This window comes from Ovis canadensis, chromosome 13 (assembly GCF_042477335.2).
Source record: "Ovis canadensis isolate MfBH-ARS-UI-01 breed Bighorn chromosome 13, ARS-UI_OviCan_v2, whole genome shotgun sequence".
Lineage (NCBI taxonomy): Eukaryota > Metazoa > Chordata > Mammalia > Artiodactyla > Bovidae > Ovis > Ovis canadensis.
Window position 1 is genome coordinate 69,099,491 of NC_091257.1, and position 17,450 is coordinate 69,116,940.

At 56.1% G+C, this 17,450-nt stretch overlaps 2 protein-coding genes across 15 annotated transcripts; one reads left to right on the plus strand and one right to left on the minus strand.

Annotated features, from left to right (window-relative positions):
* Window positions 1-54: 54 nt before the first annotated feature.
* On the minus strand, window positions 55-10,324 carry ZGPAT (zinc finger CCCH-type and G-patch domain containing). The gene is made up of 7 exons (XM_069546618.1): window positions 9,827-10,324; window positions 8,890-9,554; window positions 2,123-2,256; window positions 1,749-1,904; window positions 1,092-1,211; window positions 597-1,002; window positions 55-468 (listed from the first exon to the last, which is right to left on the minus strand). The coding sequence occupies exons 2-7, from the start codon at window positions 9,474-9,476 to the stop codon at window positions 330-332; spliced, it is 1,542 nt and encodes a 513-aa protein (XP_069402719.1). The 5' UTR covers window positions 9,477-9,554; window positions 9,827-10,324; the 3' UTR covers window positions 55-329.
* On the plus strand, window positions 10,048-16,762 carry ARFRP1 (ARF related protein 1). Of its 14 annotated transcripts, none has more exons than XM_069546628.1 (8): window positions 10,048-10,201; window positions 10,672-10,770; window positions 11,011-11,098; window positions 11,299-11,381; window positions 14,586-14,667; window positions 14,881-14,951; window positions 15,552-15,652; window positions 15,721-16,762. In XM_069546628.1, exons 2-8 carry the CDS (start codon window positions 10,678-10,680, stop codon window positions 15,806-15,808), a joined length of 606 nt encoding a protein of 201 aa, XP_069402729.1. In that variant the 5' UTR covers window positions 10,048-10,201; window positions 10,672-10,677; the 3' UTR covers window positions 15,809-16,762. The 14 variants fall into 14 exon arrangements, 6 of the variants coding, with proteins under 6 accessions (XP_069402729.1, XP_069402730.1, XP_069402723.1 ...); XM_069546629.1 differs by having other exon boundaries at window positions 10,055-10,201; window positions 10,677-10,770; XR_011247952.1 differs by having other exon boundaries at window positions 10,064-10,201; window positions 10,677-10,770; window positions 14,586-14,671.
* Window positions 16,763-17,450: the final 688 nt, after the last annotated feature.

Consider the following 17,450-nt stretch of genomic DNA (forward strand, 5'->3'; position numbering starts at 1 on the left):
CCTGGCGCAAAGACCCCTACTCCCCAAGGACCCCACAGCCAGTCAAGCCTCCAATGAAATCAGACACTGTGACAAAGTCACTTTAATGTCTTTGCTCACGAGACGCCCCAGGACACTGGCAGGTGGACTCAGTGGGCAGGGAAGCATCAGGAAGGGGCCCCTGCAGCCTGTTTCTGCTCAGCAGTGTCCACGTGCTGGAGGCCAGCAAGAAGGCCCTTTGTGGGGTGTAGCCACAGAGCAGGCTGGCCCTTCTGGTGGCATCCCTGCTGTCTGCCCGAGGGCAGCAGGAGCCGAGGCCCTTCAGTTCCATCCACAACACGTGCAGGGCTCTAGAACTCAGTCATCTTCTTGTGAGTGTCGGCCTTCCTCTGTTCCCGCTGCAAGCCTGCCTCCTGGGCCCGGAGCTGCCCCAGCTGCCGCTGGGCCCCTGCCAGCTTCTCCTGCAGCTGGGCCGTTGTCACACTGTGCCTGGAGAGGGGCCCACATTCAGCACTGCCGTCCGCCTCCAGCCCCTCCTCAGACCCGGCCCGCCGCCCCCAAACTCTCTCAGGGGAAGCTGGGCAGGGGTGAGGTGCCTGGGGCAGGGCCACACATACCGGCCAGCGTTGCGGGCAAGGGCCTCCTGGATGCCCCGGATGGCTCGCTGGGTCTGCTCAATCTTCTCCTCGGTCTGGAGGAGCCGCAGGCTCAGGGCCCGTTTGGTACTCCTGCTGGCATGGTATACCTCCTTGCCACTCCTCCCGGGGGGTGCCGCCCCCACCTCTGGGGCCCCTGGAGCCCCGCCTTTCAGCTTCTCATTCAGGAAGTCGAACACACTGCGAGGAGGTGGGCGGCCCCCAGGTCCACTCCCTCTGCTCCGGCACTTTGGGGGCTTGCTGACACCAGCCTGGCCAGCCCGGGTTCTCTTCTGCAGGATTTCTGCACACTGGTCTAGTGACTTCCCACGTGGCAGCACCACAGCATGGATGGGCTCCACCCGGCCGTCTGCACGACGGCCCAGACCTAGGGGAACACCAGGCTGGCATTGCCACTGGACCCCTGGGCCATGATGTGGAGTCCCTCCTGTCCCCAGGCAGCACAAGTGCACTCACCCTTGCCAAACTCATAGCCCATCTTGGCGAGGAGTCTGGAGCCAATGCCCCGCGTGTGTACCTCCCAGCCGGCAAAAGCGGAGCTGCAGGTCCCGGGGTTGGCAGCACCAGGTTCCACCACTGCAGGTATCAGAGGGCAGTGGCTTAACCCAGCTAGATGCAGAGGATCCTGGGCTCCAGCCAAGGCTAACCCAAGAGCTCAGCTCTGCACAACCAGCCCCCAGCATCCCCAGCACCCTGCCCAGGGCATGTGGCACAAGCAGAAGGCAGAGCCTAGCCATTTCCACGACCTGGTCACAGGATGGCCCCCTTCCACACTCCCTGTTCCCTTGTGGAGAGCAGTCCTCCCCTCCATCAGTATGGACAATGCGGCTAACAGACCCCATGTGGGCACCCCCACCCCTGAGGGGAGGCTAGACACTGACAGCCGATCCTTCATCCAGCTAACAGGTCCCCGTGCCCTGCAGGAAGCTGTTCCTTCCTGTGCATCCCATCCCCTCCCGCGGCTTGCGTGGGACTATGGTTTCTGCGTCTGTGGGTCTCTGGACGTGCCCCAGGTCCATCACACACCCTCGTCTCCCCGGGAGTGTGTCCTTGTACTGACCACAGTGTGGGCCCTGCCAGCCGGGAGCCTCTTGGGGGTGGCAGCAGCCATACCTCGAGCATAGCTGGGGTCGTCTGCATCGCTGCCGTCTGAGTCAGAGGACCCTGCAGGATCTGTGCGCAGTGGGGGCAGGATGCTGTCCCCTTCTACCACAGCCTCTTTCAACAGCAGAGAGTCAAACTTGACTGTGTAGTAGCCGCTGTCTACATCTGGAGGGGCACAGAGGCAGCAGGGCAGCACACGGAAGTAGCCGCTCTGGAAGGTGGGAGCAGGGTGGGGCCAAAACCAAGGGGGCCTTGCTCTTCTCATGTGTGGGGTGGGACCCCAACACCCACCCAGAGGAGGAGTCACGCAGGACTAACACATGTGACACATGAAGAGGGCTTCCTGGGAAGGGCCTGTCAGGGAGGCCCCGGGGCAGCCTCACCAGTGATCCGTGCTGGGTACCACAGACCATCCTGCCGCTTGGCCAGACACGCAGAGCCAGCCTGCAGGGAGCTCAGGTCCGGGTCCTGGAAGGGGCGCAGCTCATCCACTGAGACTACCTGCCCGTGCGAGAACCTGCAGAGAGGGCCGCATAACTCAGGTATGGCCACCAGGGTCCCACAAGCCCAAATAATCCAGTCTACCTGCCTGGACACCGTCCAATGGAGATATGAATGGAGAGAGGGACACACAGGTCCACACAGACATCCACAGACACGCATATAATACACAATTATGCGCATCTACACCGAACACATGTATACACACGCAACATCCACACACACATGTACACATCCACACATATACACTCAACATGTATACACACACATCACACGCACACACCCCTACACACATATACATGTATTCACATGCAATATACTCATGCACATATGTACACACACCCAGATGTATACACTGAACATGTGTATAAATATGTATGCACACCCATACCTATACACGCATACATATATACACAGGCACACGTATAAGTGCACTCATGCACACATGTATGTACACACATGCATGGACACAGAGGCACAGACATCCACACATGCACCATACACAGGCATACACACACTGACTACACACAAGCACACAAATACGTGTATGCACATGTGTGTACACATGCACACGTATGGACACACACACTGTGCTTGTGCTCTCTCAGATGGACCTGGGTGCCCCAAGGACTAGAGGCTTCTGGTTACTCTCCAGCCTCCTGGGCTAGAGTCACCCACACACAGGCACACATGTGGCTGGGAGACACACTTGCGACAACAGTTCCCTGGCACCTCTCCGCTGGACACAACAGGTCATCAAGACAGGGGGTCTGCTTGCGTCACTCGCAGGACTGAGGCCTCCCCAGCCAACTAGGAGGACCTGGTTGTAATGGTGCTGCCTTGTCTTTGTCACTGAAACAGTGACACCAAAACGAAAACCAGGAGAGAGGAGGTGGGACAGGAAGTGTGGGAACAGAGGGCTGCAACTTTGAACTTGGCCAAATAAAGACATGAAGCCACCAGGCACACATCTCTTGCAGTGCCCCCATTTCAGGGAGGAAGCGTTCTAACCCACAAAAGCAAGCAAAGATAGGCCCTGGCTCCGACACACAGCCAGCCTCGTGTGAAGAGACCGTGGGGAGACTGTGGGGAGAAAGGAGAGGCGAGAAGGCATTTCAGTCACCTTCCTGGGTGGAGTTCTGGGAGGTTCCTTCTCACCCCTGCCCGTCCTCAGGCACCCAGGGTACTGCCACTGACCAGTGGCACCAGCAGATGCAAGACCAGTCCATGTGTCTTTTGGCGGGCACGGTGGTTGAAAAGTCCTGTTCAACCGAGGAAAGAGACCCAGACCCAAGGGGAATTTGGCCAAACTCCTCCTCAACACACCCAGACACCGCCAATAAACCTCCCTGCAAGAATCTTCAGTACTCTTAGAAGCCTTAAATTTGGTTGTCCTCCTTAAGCCAGCAAGTGCGTCTATGAAATGACCCTAGAAAAGTATGGTGGACTTTGCATATGGTGGACATATGCAAAGATTGAGCCAGAAGGGTATGAACCAAACATCTAAGACTCAGAAATAACCGAAGTTCCCAATCGTGGGAGTAGTTAACGGCATGTGCATGAAATCAACGTCAACTAAGAGCACAGGCAGCCTGACCAATGGAATGAAGGGGACCCAGGAAAAGCCTCTCACAGGACAAAACCCACGCAGGACAGAGGTGTTACTAAAGAGGCAGGAAAAGACAGACTACAATTTTCATAAGGAAAAAATTTAAAATGTTTCCCAAACTCAAACCCCCCGCAACACCCCTACTTAATCATCTACCTCACAACATTTATGAATAGTGCTTATGATTTATGAGTAATTATAATTATTTGTGAATAATTATAATTATTTATGAATAACACCATCTAGAATAATAAGTAAACACATGAACAAGAAAACAAGCATTTAGAATAAGTACACATCATAACTGTGGTTTATCCCAGGAATGCAAGGGTGGTTCAACAGGTGAAAGCCATTCAATGAAACGGCACATCAACAGAACACAAGCATATCAACTGATACAGAAAAGACACCTGGAAAAAACCCAACGACCTCGCTTGTTAAAAACACTCAACCTGATAAACAGCATCTACAGAAAATCCACAGTTCAGATCACACTCAAGGAGGGGAGGAGGGGTACTTTCCCCTAAGATCAGGAACCAGACAGGAAGTGCTCCTGCCACTTGCATTCAGTACAGTACTGGAAGTTCTAGGCGGGGCAGTTAAACAAGAAAAAGAAATAAAAGCAGCCGAATTGAAGAGAATAGGCAAAAGCATCTCTGTTTGTCAATGACGTAATTGTATATACGTGCTGTGCTCAGTCGTGTCTGATTCTTTGTGCCCCCAAGGACTGCAGACTGCCATGCTCCTCTGTCTATGGCATTTCCCAGGCAAGAATACTGGAGTGGGTTACCATTTCCTCCTCAAGGGGATCTTCCCAATGCAGAGATCGAACTCGCATCTCCTGTGGCTCCTGCATTGGCAAGTAGATTCTATACCACTGAGCCACCTGGGAAGCCCCAGGAAATTGGATACCCACATGCAAAGGAATGAAGTTGGATACTTACATCATACTATTAGAGCAGGTAATTTACAAGGGAAAAAAGAACTTTTTAACAATTTATGTCAAAATTGAGTAAGTTATATCAAATATTCAAGGAAAGCAACATGAACCAAGAATCATATACATGTTCATCAAAACTGCTGAATTGTGTCTTCATGAAAGACACAACCAGAGCCTAACAGACATGCTGCTGCTAAGTTGCTTCAGTCGTGTCCGACTCTGTGTGACCCCACAGACGGCAGCCCACCAGGCTCCCCCATCCCTGGGATTCTCCAGGCAAGAGCACTAGAGTGGATTGCCATTTCCTTCTCCAATGCATGAAAGTGAAAAGTGAAAGTGAAGTCGCTCAGTCGTGTCCAACTCTTAGCAACTCCATGGACTGCAGCCCACCAGGCTCCTCCATCCATGGGATTTTACAGGGAAGAGCACTGGAGTGGGGTGCCATTGCCTTCTCTGAACAGACATGCTAGGTCTCTACAAATGTTATTCCTGTGAGCCCTTCCTAAAGAACCTACCAGAAAATGAGTCTCAGACTACCAACACGACTAAGAAGACCCTGACAGACGGGCAGATGGGAGCAGGAAACACTAAGTTCCTTCCAGAACTAGCGCTGAGAGTGAAGGGAGACAATGGGCTGCGACAGCCATGAGAGCCAGCTGTGCAGGTCTAGTGCAGTCAGATGGCAGGGAGAGTGGGAGGTGCGCGTCAGAACACTCTGAACAGTCTTCAGTCGTCATGACTAAAGACTGAATGCTGTTCTGACAGCGTCCTGTGTATGCAGAATGGGATAAAACAACTTAATTACGGGATGTTGGTCCTTGAAAACCAGAATCCTGAGGGAGAGAAGGATATACAGATGCAATCCAGAAAAGATTAAGGAATCAGTATGAACTCACTAGGCACTCGTCCTTGAACATACAGATGCACTAACACAGACATCAGCGTGTGTCCACCTGCACTTCTAGCTCTGTCTGCTGAAGAGACCTAGCATTGAGCCCCCTGCAGCAAAGTGCATCCCAGGGCCTCCCTATGAGCCTTGAAATAGCATCTGCCACTAAAAGAAACCAGGGTTTCTCAGAGACTTGGCTGCTTTCAGGTCTGTGGCAGGAAGAGCACAGGTGAGGGTGGGGAATCCTGATTTCCGGGACCGTGTCAAGAGGGCGAGGAGCCAACATGAAAAGGCTCCACCTGGCAAGGGTGGGACAGCTTGAGTTTCAGTAAAAATCAGCATTTCAGTGGACTGAAATTCATCAAATGCATTTAAGTCCATCAGTCCACAAGGATATTAAATATTTTTTAAAATGAATTTATCACCTCAGGATCAAAGAGAACCAATTTGTTATCTTGGAAACCAAGCAAACAAAAGAGAAACATCAGGCATTATCCTGCCTTTTCTATACAATCTGTCCTACTACCTAGCCGGCTTCTACAGGAGGAGAGGTGACTCTGAAACACCCTAGCTGGTAAATGAGCTGGTGGAGCTGAAAGCTCCCTGTTGCAATACACACCATACCAGTAGATCCAGGCACTGAGCATCACGTGCTGCAAGAGGCAGCAGAGCACTGAGTTGTGCCCAGGTGGGGCCCCGAGAGTGAGCAGGTCCCAGGATCCAGCTGCCAGCCTTCTGGTCACTGCAAGAATGTGCTGGGCTGCACCAGGGCGGTGGGTGATGGTCAGCGTTAGAGGGTCTGCCCCTTCAACAGTGAAACTGGGAGGCCAGGAAAGGCAGGGGTGGGGGTACACAGTCAGATTCAGACAGCAGCCTTTAGACGTGAGCAAGATTAAACTGCAACATTTATACCTTAGCCATATCTCAGTGATACGCCACAAGGAACACAAGGAGGCGATTATCATAAAGGTCGGGGTGGTGATTCTTTTTGGAAGAGGGAGAAGGCTGTGTTTGGGCTGAGGCACAGAGGACCCCAGAGTAACCGGCAGCTTTGTAGTTTTCAGCTGAGTACTTGAGTGTTACAGTGATCCCTTGTGCTGTCTTTACTTTCTGGATTTGACCTTTCTCACAACAAGATAAAAATTTTAAGTCCACTGTGTCCTTATTCCATGTTAGGTACTGTTTTTTTATGCATATTAATGCATTCCAGCCTCTCAACAACTGCAAAAGACATGCTCCTCTCCTTTTTATGGAAAAGGATACTGAAACACAGAGCGATAAAGTTAGAACAACATATGAAAAAATATGCAATCTTCCTAATAATCGAGGAAATACAAGTTCAATCAAGACCACCTCTTCACTTCAGTAGGTACGAATCCCCAAGTTAGAGAACGTGACCAAGAGTGACTAGGGTGACCACGACAGAGCAGACCAGGGGCTTAGAAGCAGACAGCGCGCAAGGAAAGAAAATGCTCATGCCATCCACACTGGGGACATTCCCAACAGAGACAAAAGATGTGTACTAGGATTTTCAGTGTGTTCTTTTTAGTAAATAAAAACTGGGAAACACCAGGAGACAAAATAAACTATGGCATATGAATGAGGAAAAATAATAGCAGTTAAAATGCACAAAACAGTCCTATAAATATCCATGTAAACTTCTCTCCCAGACACGCTCAGTGAGAAGAGCAAGTTGCAAAACAAAGCAGGCTGTACAACATAGTTTAATTAGAAAATAAAGCACAAGAATATTCTGTTCACAGACACACGTGCCTGTAAAGGATTCACACGCTAGAGAGATGCTCATCATAGTTGTGGCAAGCCTCCCAGGAGGGGAGGATAGAAAGCAGGTCCCAGGGTGCTTCAACACTACTTTATCTTTACAATAAAATTTTAAATAAGTAAATTTTAAACTAAAAATCCAAAGTAAAAGCAACAAAATAACTGTTACACCTGGGTGGTGGTGGGGTGGGTGGGCTGCATGGGTCAGGCCTGAAGCTGACAGCAGGCAGCAGCATTTCAGAGCCGGACTGCCCCTCGGAGGTCCAGCAACCACAGCAGCTGTAGGGCCTACCTGGCAGGCTTGCTGCCAGGTGAGTGAATACACGTGAAACCCCTGGAACAGTGCTGCCCAGAGGAAGCAGCACATGAATACGTCAGTTCTCATCCCCACATGGACGTGGCACAGGGACGGGGAGGAACCCTCCAGAGGGACCATGGCAGGAAGGATGGAGGGCTCCCTGCTCTGATCCTTAACTCTCTGCTGGGGGACAAGGCAGCACCCACCCTGTGGAAGCTCAAGGAGGCTTATGACTGATTCATGCACTTTCCTGTATGTACACTACACTTTTCACAAAACTCATGAGGAAAAAGGAAAAAAAGGGGAACCGCACCAAATAAGACTCTGGGCCCAGCAAAAATCTGTAAAGAAATAAGATAACCAAACAATTGAAGATATTGAATAGTTACCCTGGACTACTGATTAAAGAAGAAAATCATCTACTAGAAATCTCAGGAAATATTCCTTGGAAAGGAAAAAGAAGCAAAATTAAACATAATGTACATAAGGAAAACACAACATCATTACATTCGTGATTAAATACGAACAAGGTCTTGCTGTTAAGTTGGTGAGGTGTGAGAGTGACACGGAGGTAATTTTTAACTTAACATCCTTGTCACTTAGGTTAAGCCGGCATCCTGAAGTACTTACAGGCAAAATGCCCAGTAAGTCCTACAACCTGCTTTAAAATACTCCAGGGGCAGGAACAGAGAATACAAGAGCAGCAAAACATTGACCTACCATGACATGTGAGCAGTCTCTATGCTACTCTCCCTAGTTACCTGGGTGTTTGACCACTTCTCTAATAAAATATCTAAAATATAAGTAAATTTTAGAAGTTTCACTTTGAAGCATAGGACAGGTCACGGAAAGGCGGCCGGGGGGGGGGGGGTAGGGCTCCATTCTTTTCAACATAAACCCTTCTGTACTCCTGACATACCTGGGGAAAAGTCAAGAAGACCCCTAATGAAGGATACTGCTAGAAGAACCCCCTGCCTCTATAAAGTTCTCTTCTTCTCAGCATTTTGCTCGGCCAAGAAAAACAAAACTGCAAAGAACTGCAAAGGTTCTGTCCGCAAGTCCCCGCGGCCCTCTCCCCGCCCCCCCCCCCCCCCCGCCCCCTGCTAGTGGCCTAGAGAACTCAAGCCTTACCTGCAGTTTTCCTGGAAGCGGCACTTCCCCTCCAGGAAGAACGGGCAGGGCTTCAGGGACTTGTGAGTGGGGTAGAGATAGAGTACGCGCACGCCCGGGGAGCCGTCGTCCGCCTCCTCGGTGCCCACTACCATGGCGTTGTGATACTCCAGGGTGCCCCAGGCACTGTAGTAGGGGGCGTTCACCTTTCTTCCACTCAGTGCTGCCCCGCCCTCCTCGTCCTCCCCGTCGTCCTCCTCCTGCCCAGGCTCCGTGGGTCCTGGCCCAGTCTCTCTCGAAGGAACAGTCTCCAGTTCTGCCCCGGGGGCTACTGGCACCTCCGCCGTCTCCACGATGGCATTTTGGAAAGCCAAAGGCTCAGCATCCTCCTGGACTGGGCGCTCTCCATCCAGCGCCGCCAGCAGCTTGCTCTTCCTGACAGACACCAGGCTGGCCTCAGTGAGCTCGATCAGCTCCTTCAGATCCCCCTGCAGCTGGCGCAGGTCGGCCAGTTCCGAGGGATCCAGGCCAGCGCCCAGGGCCAGCTCCACCTGCTGCAGCTGCGCGTCGTAGGTCCGGAGGGCGGTCTGCAGGCTCTCCTCGTCCATCCTGGCGGGAGGGGCCGATTTCCCGCGCCTGCGGGGCTGGGTCCCTGGGTCCTCAGAGGGGAGGCGTGGGAGCCAGAGCTGCGGAGAAGAGAAGCCAGATGAGTCTGGGACAGACGGCCCCCACAACGCCGACACTGAGCGTTGGCCGACTGCAACCCTCGGTGGTCAGCCTGCGGAACCGTGAACAGCAGTCTCTTCGTTTGGACGTGGAGATATTTCAAGCTCCGAGAGGAGGAGCCAAAGCTGGCCCTTGGCCACTAGCCCCACGGCCTCGATTCCCTTCCCGGGAGCTGCCTTCAAGCTCTTCCGGGGTCTATGCGTCCAAGTCTTGTGTCCCCCGCCGGGCCCACCTCTGCGGCCTCGCGCCGCCCGTCTCCGCTCGGCCAGCAACCTCGGGCCAAGGCCCCGTTGCCCAGACCCCCTCGCCCCGGCCAGGCCCTCCTCCGAGCGGTTTCCCGGCCGCCGCCACAGACGGCCAGCCGGCCTCACCGGCCAAAGCCGTCCGGCGCCCCACTTCCGCCCTTGCAGCCCACAGGCGCTTCCGCCCGAGCACCGCCGCCGGCGGAAGTGTCTGGCGCGGGGGCTGCCGGGAAGGCTCCGCCCCCTCCTCGGCCGACCAGCGCCTGTCCCGTCAGGCGCCGCGCGGGTTTAGCGCCGGGTCGGTGGGTCAGGCGCGAGGCGGTTCCCCTGCTCTGCGGCTCGGCGGTCCGGCCGGACGGTCGCAGGTACATCGAGGCGGGTGGGCGGAGCTGGGCCCAGGCTCGGCGACCGGTCCGCAGTCTGTCCGCGCCGCCCGCCCGCCTCACGACTGCTCTGGGCAGTCACCAGCCCTCAGACGCCCCGCCTCTGAGAGGCGTTCGCGGCGGGCCGCGAGCGAAGGGGGCGTTGGTTAAGGAGACCCGAGGGGAGCAAAGCCTGAAGGGAGCCCGGGCGGGGGAGCAGCGAGAAGCGGGGCGGGGCAGGCTGCCCTCTGCCTGCGAACAGAGCGCCCTGGCCGGGCCGGAGAGGGCGTGTGGGCACCTGGAGCGCCGGGGCGATTCTGTAGCAGTTGCGGAGGCGAAGGCGGGCGGAGGGGAAGGGAGGGGAGGCAGAGCCAGGAGGGCCCTGGGCTCCAGCTGTGAGCGGCCGTGCGGGCAGCGGGACCCTCTGTCCACGGTGCGGGCCGTCTCGTCCGTGACCGATCTCGGGTGCCCAGGGCAGGATGTACACGCTGCTGTCGGGCCTATACAAGTACATGTTCCAGAAGGACGAGTACTGCGTCCTGATCCTGGGTCTGGACAACGCCGGGAAGACGGTGAGTGTGGCTCCGTGTCAGCGCCATCCCCCACCCCCACAGTCCTTTCGGTGTTTTTTTTAGCTGCGTGTTCTCCACCCCGGCAGGCTCTGAACCCTGCTTAAGGTCATAAGATAGTTACCACCAGCCGCTTTAAAAGGCAAACGTTCTCTTTTGCCTTGTTGTAAAGGAATAAGCCCCAGGAGGGGTGTTTGAAAACTATTGCAGTTCTATCTCACGCCTCTTTCTCTCTGCCCTTAGACCTTCTTGGAGCAGTCAAAGACCCGATTCAACAAGAACTACAAGGGGATGAGTCTGTCCAAAATCACTACCACCGTGGGCCTAAACAGTAAGGGTCCTTTGGGCATATGGGTTGGGGGCAGAACGCTGAGGATGCTGCAGTGTGCAAAGGCCACAGGTGAGGCCTCTGTTCCGGCTACCGTTGGTTCCAGCATCGTGCAGCGCAGGTTCAGCCTGCTTCTCCCAGGAGAGCTGGGAGCTGGTGGGTCAGGGATCAAAACTGCAGCCTCACCTGTCTCTTCTCTGCAGTCGGCACTGTGGACGTGGGAAAGGCCCGCCTGATGTTCTGGGACTTGGGGGGGCAGGAGGAGCTGCAGTCTCTGTGGGACAAGGTAAGATGGGTGGGTGCCACGTTGGCTCCCTGGCACCACCTCTATCTGGGTGGTACCTTAGTCTTGTCCTTCCTTTTCTCAGAGGTGAAGTTGCTCATTCGTGTTCGACTCTTTGAGACCCCATGGACTGTAGCCTACCAGGCTCCTCCCTCCATGGGATTCTCCAGGCAAGAGTACTGGAGTGGGTTGCCATTGCCTTCTCCAGGGGATCTTCCCAACCCAGGGATCGAACCCAGGTCTCCCGCATTCCAGGTGGATGCTTTAACCTCTAAGCCACCAGGGAAGCCTAGGATTCTTCTTCTTTCCTTACTCGTGGCAGCTTCTGTGACCCGTTTGGTTCCTGAGGCTCACCCCCATCCCAGTTCCTCAGTCACACCCCCAAGAGCAGGGACACACTGGTTCCTTTAGGTTTAGAGATTTTGTTGCTAATCAGCGCAAGATGAGACAAAGGATGCCTGAGGAGCAGGGAAGACACAATGCTTCTTTGGCTCTCAGTTTCAGCCTCAGGGCCTGAGTCTCCCCCATGGGGTCCCTCCTACTGAGGAGAGGATGTCCTCTAAGGCTCACAGTAGCTGTCTCTTCTTTTGACCTTTTGAAGCATTTCTGAGACCTCAGAATCGTAATTAGTCTTCCACTCAGCCTCTGCCAGGCACAGGGTCCAGCAGAGAGCAGGGGTGGAATGAGCCTCTTCCCCTCTCCCACCCAGTGGATGCCGAAGGCACAGACAGGCTCACCCAGCTCTAGGGGCACAGATCACCCCAGTACTTGCTGATGTCTAATGCCCTAGTCTTGGTTTCTGGCTTAACCCCAGCAGGAGATCCTTGGTCATTTTCCCCTCCTCCCCAAAGTGTCCTCCCTGTCCTGATCTCCAGCCAAGAAGACCCTGTCCATCCCATGGCCAGAAGGTCATTGACAGGCTCTCTGTGACCATTTAAGTTGGACCAAGCCAGGGGCTGTTTGTTCAAACCTCAGATCCACACGGGGATCTGACGTTCTTTACAGGCCAGGGTCTCAGAGTAGCAGGGGCAGTGTGTGTCAGAGTTTAGCAGCTGGCAAGTGTTGTGGGGGATGAAGATCTGGTCAGGGGCAGGGTCATCTTGGGCGCTGCCCCAAGTCAGGCCAAGCTGGCTGGGATCCCATCCCCTTGGCAGGTCACCATGGCGGGCAGCTATGACATGCTCGGGTAGCTCTGGTGGGTCAGAGTGGGTCCTGCAGGAGCTGACAAGGGGCCCTGTGCTGGACGCACTGCCCACCATGGCAGCCAGGACATAGCCAGTGAAGGTGCTCTGCTGCCCTTGCGCCTCTGGCTGGGGTCTGGCTCCTCCTGAGGGCAAGCCAGCTTGGTGGTTGGTGGTCACCCCCAGCTTCCACTTCTGGTCATGCCATGGCCTTGCCACTGCCTCCTCACGAGGACTGAGCCTGCCATCTCGGCAGGATGGGCCCTGGGTTTCTCACATGCTCCCTGACTCTTGAGACGGAGTGGGTGCCCTACCTCCTGCTGATGGCATCAGATGCCCCTGCCAGGCCAGGGCTTTGCTGGCCTCTGGTGACTGGGTTGCACAGGGGTGCCATGTCCCCAGCCGTGTGAGTCACCAGGAGGGGTGTAAAGTGGGCCTCCTGCTCTCCCCTTGTTCTGAGACTATGTCCCGGGGCCTGTCCTTGCCCCCTTGTAGTCCGACAGCATCTGGTGGACCTTCACTCCCACCTTTACGGCCTTACCTCCACCCAGCACCTCTGCTCGTGCCGTGAGCTGGTACCTATAGGTCTGTGCACGTGCCAGCTGCAGACCATGTCTGTGGACCCAGTGGACCCTCTGGCACCCTGCCACAGGGAGGACTTGTGGCCTCTGTCTCTCCAGGCCACACCTGAGAGCCTCCAGAGTGTGGGCATTGGTGACAACTGTGCTCAGGATCTGGGTCTAGTGGGCACCATAGGTTCACAGCTACCGCTGCTTCCTGGTCATCCCCCGCTGGTGGACCCAGCCCTCATCTGCCAGGGCCCAGTCACACACCGGTTGAAGTTCTCTGCCACCACAGGGGTCCGGGGCCCAAGTAGTGATTCCCTTACTGACTTGCTGCAAACCCCACAGTGGCCCTGTCTGCCTGGGAAGCCTGCACTGTTGGGCTGCAGCTCCTGGGTCCCGTATCACCCAAGCAGGCCAGCCAGAGAGGCCTCAGGTTTGGGGTTCATGGTTGGTCTGTGGACCAGGAGGCCACCCATGTTGAGGGATGTGCGGGTGTTCCCAGTTCTTAGTTCTTGCTGGGCAGGAGCTGGGGTGGAGACAAGGGGCAAGGATGTAGTCACCTGCTCGTGCGACATGGGTGTTTCTGTCCTTTTAACATCAGGACAGAAGGTGGATTCACCAGGCCTTGCTTCATGTGTCTGTTTCCCCAGGGATGCTGCTCTTCACTCCCCATAGCCCTCCCTGTACCCTGGGCTCTGGTGCTTGTGTGTGTGTAGGGGGGCTCTCTTGTGTGGCTGCTACTGCAGGAACCCAGGGCTAGCTGGCCTGCTGGTGCCAGCCTGCTGTGAAGTCACTTCAGTCGTGTCCTACTCTGTGCAACCCCAGAGACAAGGCTCCCCCGTTCTGGGATTCTCCAGGCAAGCACACTGGAGTGGGTTGCCATTTCCTTCTCCAATGCATGAAAGTGAAAAGTGAAAGTGAAGTTGCTCAGTCGTGTCTGACTTCTAGCGACCCCATGGACTGCAGCCTACCAGGCTCCTCCGCCCATGGGATTTTCCAGGCAAGAGTACTGGAGTGGGTTGCCATTGCTTTCCTACAGAGCTCCAAACTCCCTGGGATGGCTCTGTCATTGGCCGTGTTGTCCCATGTGGGGGTCAGAGCTGCCTTGAATGTGTAGGAGGCCTTCCCTGGCTCCCTATTGGTATACCTACTGCCTTGCTGTCTGCACTGGGTCCCCCTACCCAGGTGTACAGAGACCCGGAGCCCCATCCTATGTCCTCTGGCCACTCTCCTCAGGCCAGGGGGTGTGGGTGGGTCTCAGCAGTGGATCCTGAAGTGGGGTTCAGAGCACAGCACCTGGGAAGTGGCTGAGGAAGGTGGCCACCCTGTCCCAGCAGGTTTGGGGTGTATCTGCACTCTGCCCCACCTCCAGGAAGCACCCTAGCAGGGTCTCCAAGCTAGGGGCTGCCCTGAGGTGGCTGAGTGCCTGAGGCTCAGCACGTGGTTTTCCTCCTGCCCAGTACTATGCAGAGTGTCACGGCGTCATCTATGTCATCGACTCCACAGACGAGGAGCGGCTGTCTGAGTCCAAACAGGCGTTTGGTGGGTACGGCCAGCTAGGCTGGGGATGCGGGGAGTAGAGTGGGAGGGTTCTGTCTGCAGAGTCCCCATTCCAGAGCTGGGCTGGGGGTTGGTTGGGCCACGCTGGGACAGGAGGGCGCCAGCCAAGTGCATCCATATGGGGTCGGCAGGGATGTGGGGACCTGTGTGGAGGCGGATGAAGGGCGCTCACTGCCGCCTCTCTGCCCGCCCCAGAGAAGATGGTCACAAGCGAGGCGCTGGACGGTGTCCCCATCCTGGTGCTGGCCAATAAGCAGGATGTTGAGGTGAGCCCCTAGGCCAAGTGGGCTCCTGCTCCCGCCAGATGGGGACCTCTCCCAGGGGAGGGCCACTGCCTTCCTCAGTTACCCTGAATGTGGCTGCCCCAGGCGAACAGAGCACCCCCACCCCCTGGTTACTTCCTGCTGTGCTGGCACCTCTGCACCAGAGGTAGCAGTCCCCCATTCCTCTGCAGCCGGGGCCTCCTGCTGGGCAGACCCAGGTGAAGGTCTGGAAAGAGTGCAGAAGCACCTCAGGGTGGGAGTCAGTGCTGACACCAACCTGTCTGCTGCCCTTGAGCACAGTAGCTGTGCTGGCCCCACTCCATGAACCACTGGTGAGAGGTGGCATCATGGCAGCCATTCACATGGAGGGGGCCCTGAACAGACGGGTGGCATGTTCCTGTAGCATCGGTCGTGCTGCCAGGGTGTGTCTCTGTGAGGCTGCTAACCAGGCAGGTACCCTCCTGGACAGTAGCCAGGAGGCACCTCCTGGAAGGTGCCATGAAGCTTCCCACCTGCCCTCTACCCCCACAGCTCTGGAACTGCTCTGGGGGTAGAGGGTGGGCAGGGTGGCAGGCCTACCCCTTATGGCCTCACCTCCCCCAGACTTGCCTCTCCATCCCTGACATCAAGACTGCGTTCAGTGACTGTGCCTCCAAGATCGGCAGGCGGGACTGCCTGACCCAGGCCTGCTCGGCCCTCACAGGGTGAGTGGGGTTCACCCTGGGCACCGGGGGTCACAGTCAGCCCTGCCTCATGCCCATTGTCTCCACAGCAAGGGGGTGCGCGAGGGCATCGAGTGGATGGTGAAGTGCGTCGTGCGGAATGTGCACCGGCCGCCACGGCAACGGGACATCACGTAGGCACACCTGCCTGTGTGCCCACCTCTTGTCCTGAAGAGTTCCTGCCTGCTCCACACCACCAATCCTGGGGGCTGGGTCGGCTTTGCCTTTTGGTTGTCCCATTTGCTTTGTTTCTTCTCTAAGACAAATTTTTCTGTGTCCAGAAAAGCGGAGGCTTCTGCTAGGGGTGCTGGGGCCTTAGGGATGCCAGCTTACCGCCAGCAGAACTTATGGCCACAGCAGGCCTAGACCTGCCCGAGTCCCAGTCTGGGGCCCCTGCTGGCCACCTCTCCTTTTGGAGCTGCTGCCCCAGCAGGCCTGCCGGTTTGGCCCTGCATGGGGCCTTGATGGGGAGCTGCTTGGAAATAGGTGTTTCAGAGCTGTGGGGCCCTCCATAGTGCTCAAGGCTGCTCTGTGCGTCATGCCCATGGAGGCAGCTATGACTGTCCTTGGCCTCTGTCCCCTCTGATCTTGGACTCAGGTGGGGGGGTTGGTGTCACCTGAAGGAGACCTGGGCTTGTTGCTGTCCCTGTCCTGATACAGCTTCAGGAGGAGGCAGGGAGACCTGCCTGGGAGGTTGTGAGCCCCACCCACTGACCCAGCCACCTTGTTTTGATCTCCAGGGAAAATGGGAAAGCTAGGTGGTTGTGCTGGGAGTGGGCATCTGTTCCCCCCCACCCTCAGCCTGCCTGCCACCCACCCAGAATAACCTAGAGATGAGCTTGGGGTGTGAGGAAGGCCAGCAGGGTCCCAAGGAGCCCAGGCTAGTAGTGTGCTGGGCCTGTGCTAGCTGGGGGTGAAGGCCGGGGTTGCTCTCAGGTCTGGGCCCTTTCCAGTCCTGTGTCCAGGAGCAGAGGCCCTCCAGGCAAGGCTGGTCCTCAGGACCCTCCCACATGGCCCTTGTGGAAGCCGGTGACACCCCATGAGCCTAGCCATGGGCAAAATAAAGAGTCGGAGTGGCTCCCATCCATCATTCTCCAGAGGCCTGGTGGCTTTGTCTGAGGGTCAGGTTCCCCAGGCAGCTGGGGAGGAGATGCTGGGAAAAGGATGAGTCAGGGCTGGGGGTGGGCGCCAGCTGCAGGTGAGGTGACTCATTGAGGGGGTGCTTTGATCCTGCCTCTCCCTGGGGCCCTTCCTGGAGGTCAGGCAGGAGCCTCCAGGGCTGGTGGGGGCTGCCAGGACTGGGAGTCCTAGGTTGATGAGTCAAGGCCTCATCTGAACCTGCCCCAGAACGGAAAAGCATCGTTTCCCAGAAAACGAGTGGGACACACTATCCTACCCAGAGGTCTTGGCTAGTCCCTTGCTGGGAAATTCCCTGCCACTTTGAGGAGGGTGGAGCCTCAAAGAGGGGCAGCTTGAAGGTGACACTTCAGGGCACTTCAGGGCACAGACTGGCACTGACCACTCTGACTTGCCTATTCCACAATGGAGCCCTTGAATTCAGTGACTCGACCTCCCTCCCTCCCTCCCGCCACACTTCCCTAACCGCTCAGCGAAACTTTGAGAGCGGGGTGTAACCCGCTGTCCTCTCCCATGACCTACCACCTGAGAGGGTCAGTCCCAGTAGGAGGGAAGGCAGCAGACAGGGCACTGATGCTAGGCAGCACGCCCAGGTGTGTCCCTCCCTGGGGTGCAGAGCACGCACTGGCAGACTGGACACTCG

Excerpts from the sequence above, each read along its gene's own strand:
- ZGPAT (XM_069546618.1), bottom strand. The coding sequence starts at position 9,476 with ATGGACGAGGAGAGCCTGCAGACCGCCCTCCGGACCTACGACGCGCAG. Across the intron at positions 2,257-8,889 it reads CGCTTCCAGGAAAACTGCAG|GTTCTCGCACGGGCAGGTAG; the intron begins GTAAGGCTTGAG and ends CCCTCTCTGCAG. Across the intron at positions 1,212-1,748 it reads CGACCCCAGCTATGCTCGAG|TGGTGGAACCTGGTGCTGCC; the intron begins GTATGGCTGCTG and ends TGATACCTGCAG.
- ARFRP1 (XM_069546628.1), top strand. The coding sequence starts at position 10,678 with ATGTACACGCTGCTGTCGGGCCTATACAAGTACATGTTCCAGAAGGAC. Across the intron at positions 10,771-11,010 it reads TGGACAACGCCGGGAAGACG|ACCTTCTTGGAGCAGTCAAA; the intron begins GTGAGTGTGGCT and ends CTCTGCCCTTAG. Across the intron at positions 14,952-15,551 it reads CCAATAAGCAGGATGTTGAG|ACTTGCCTCTCCATCCCTGA; the intron begins GTGAGCCCCTAG and ends CACCTCCCCCAG.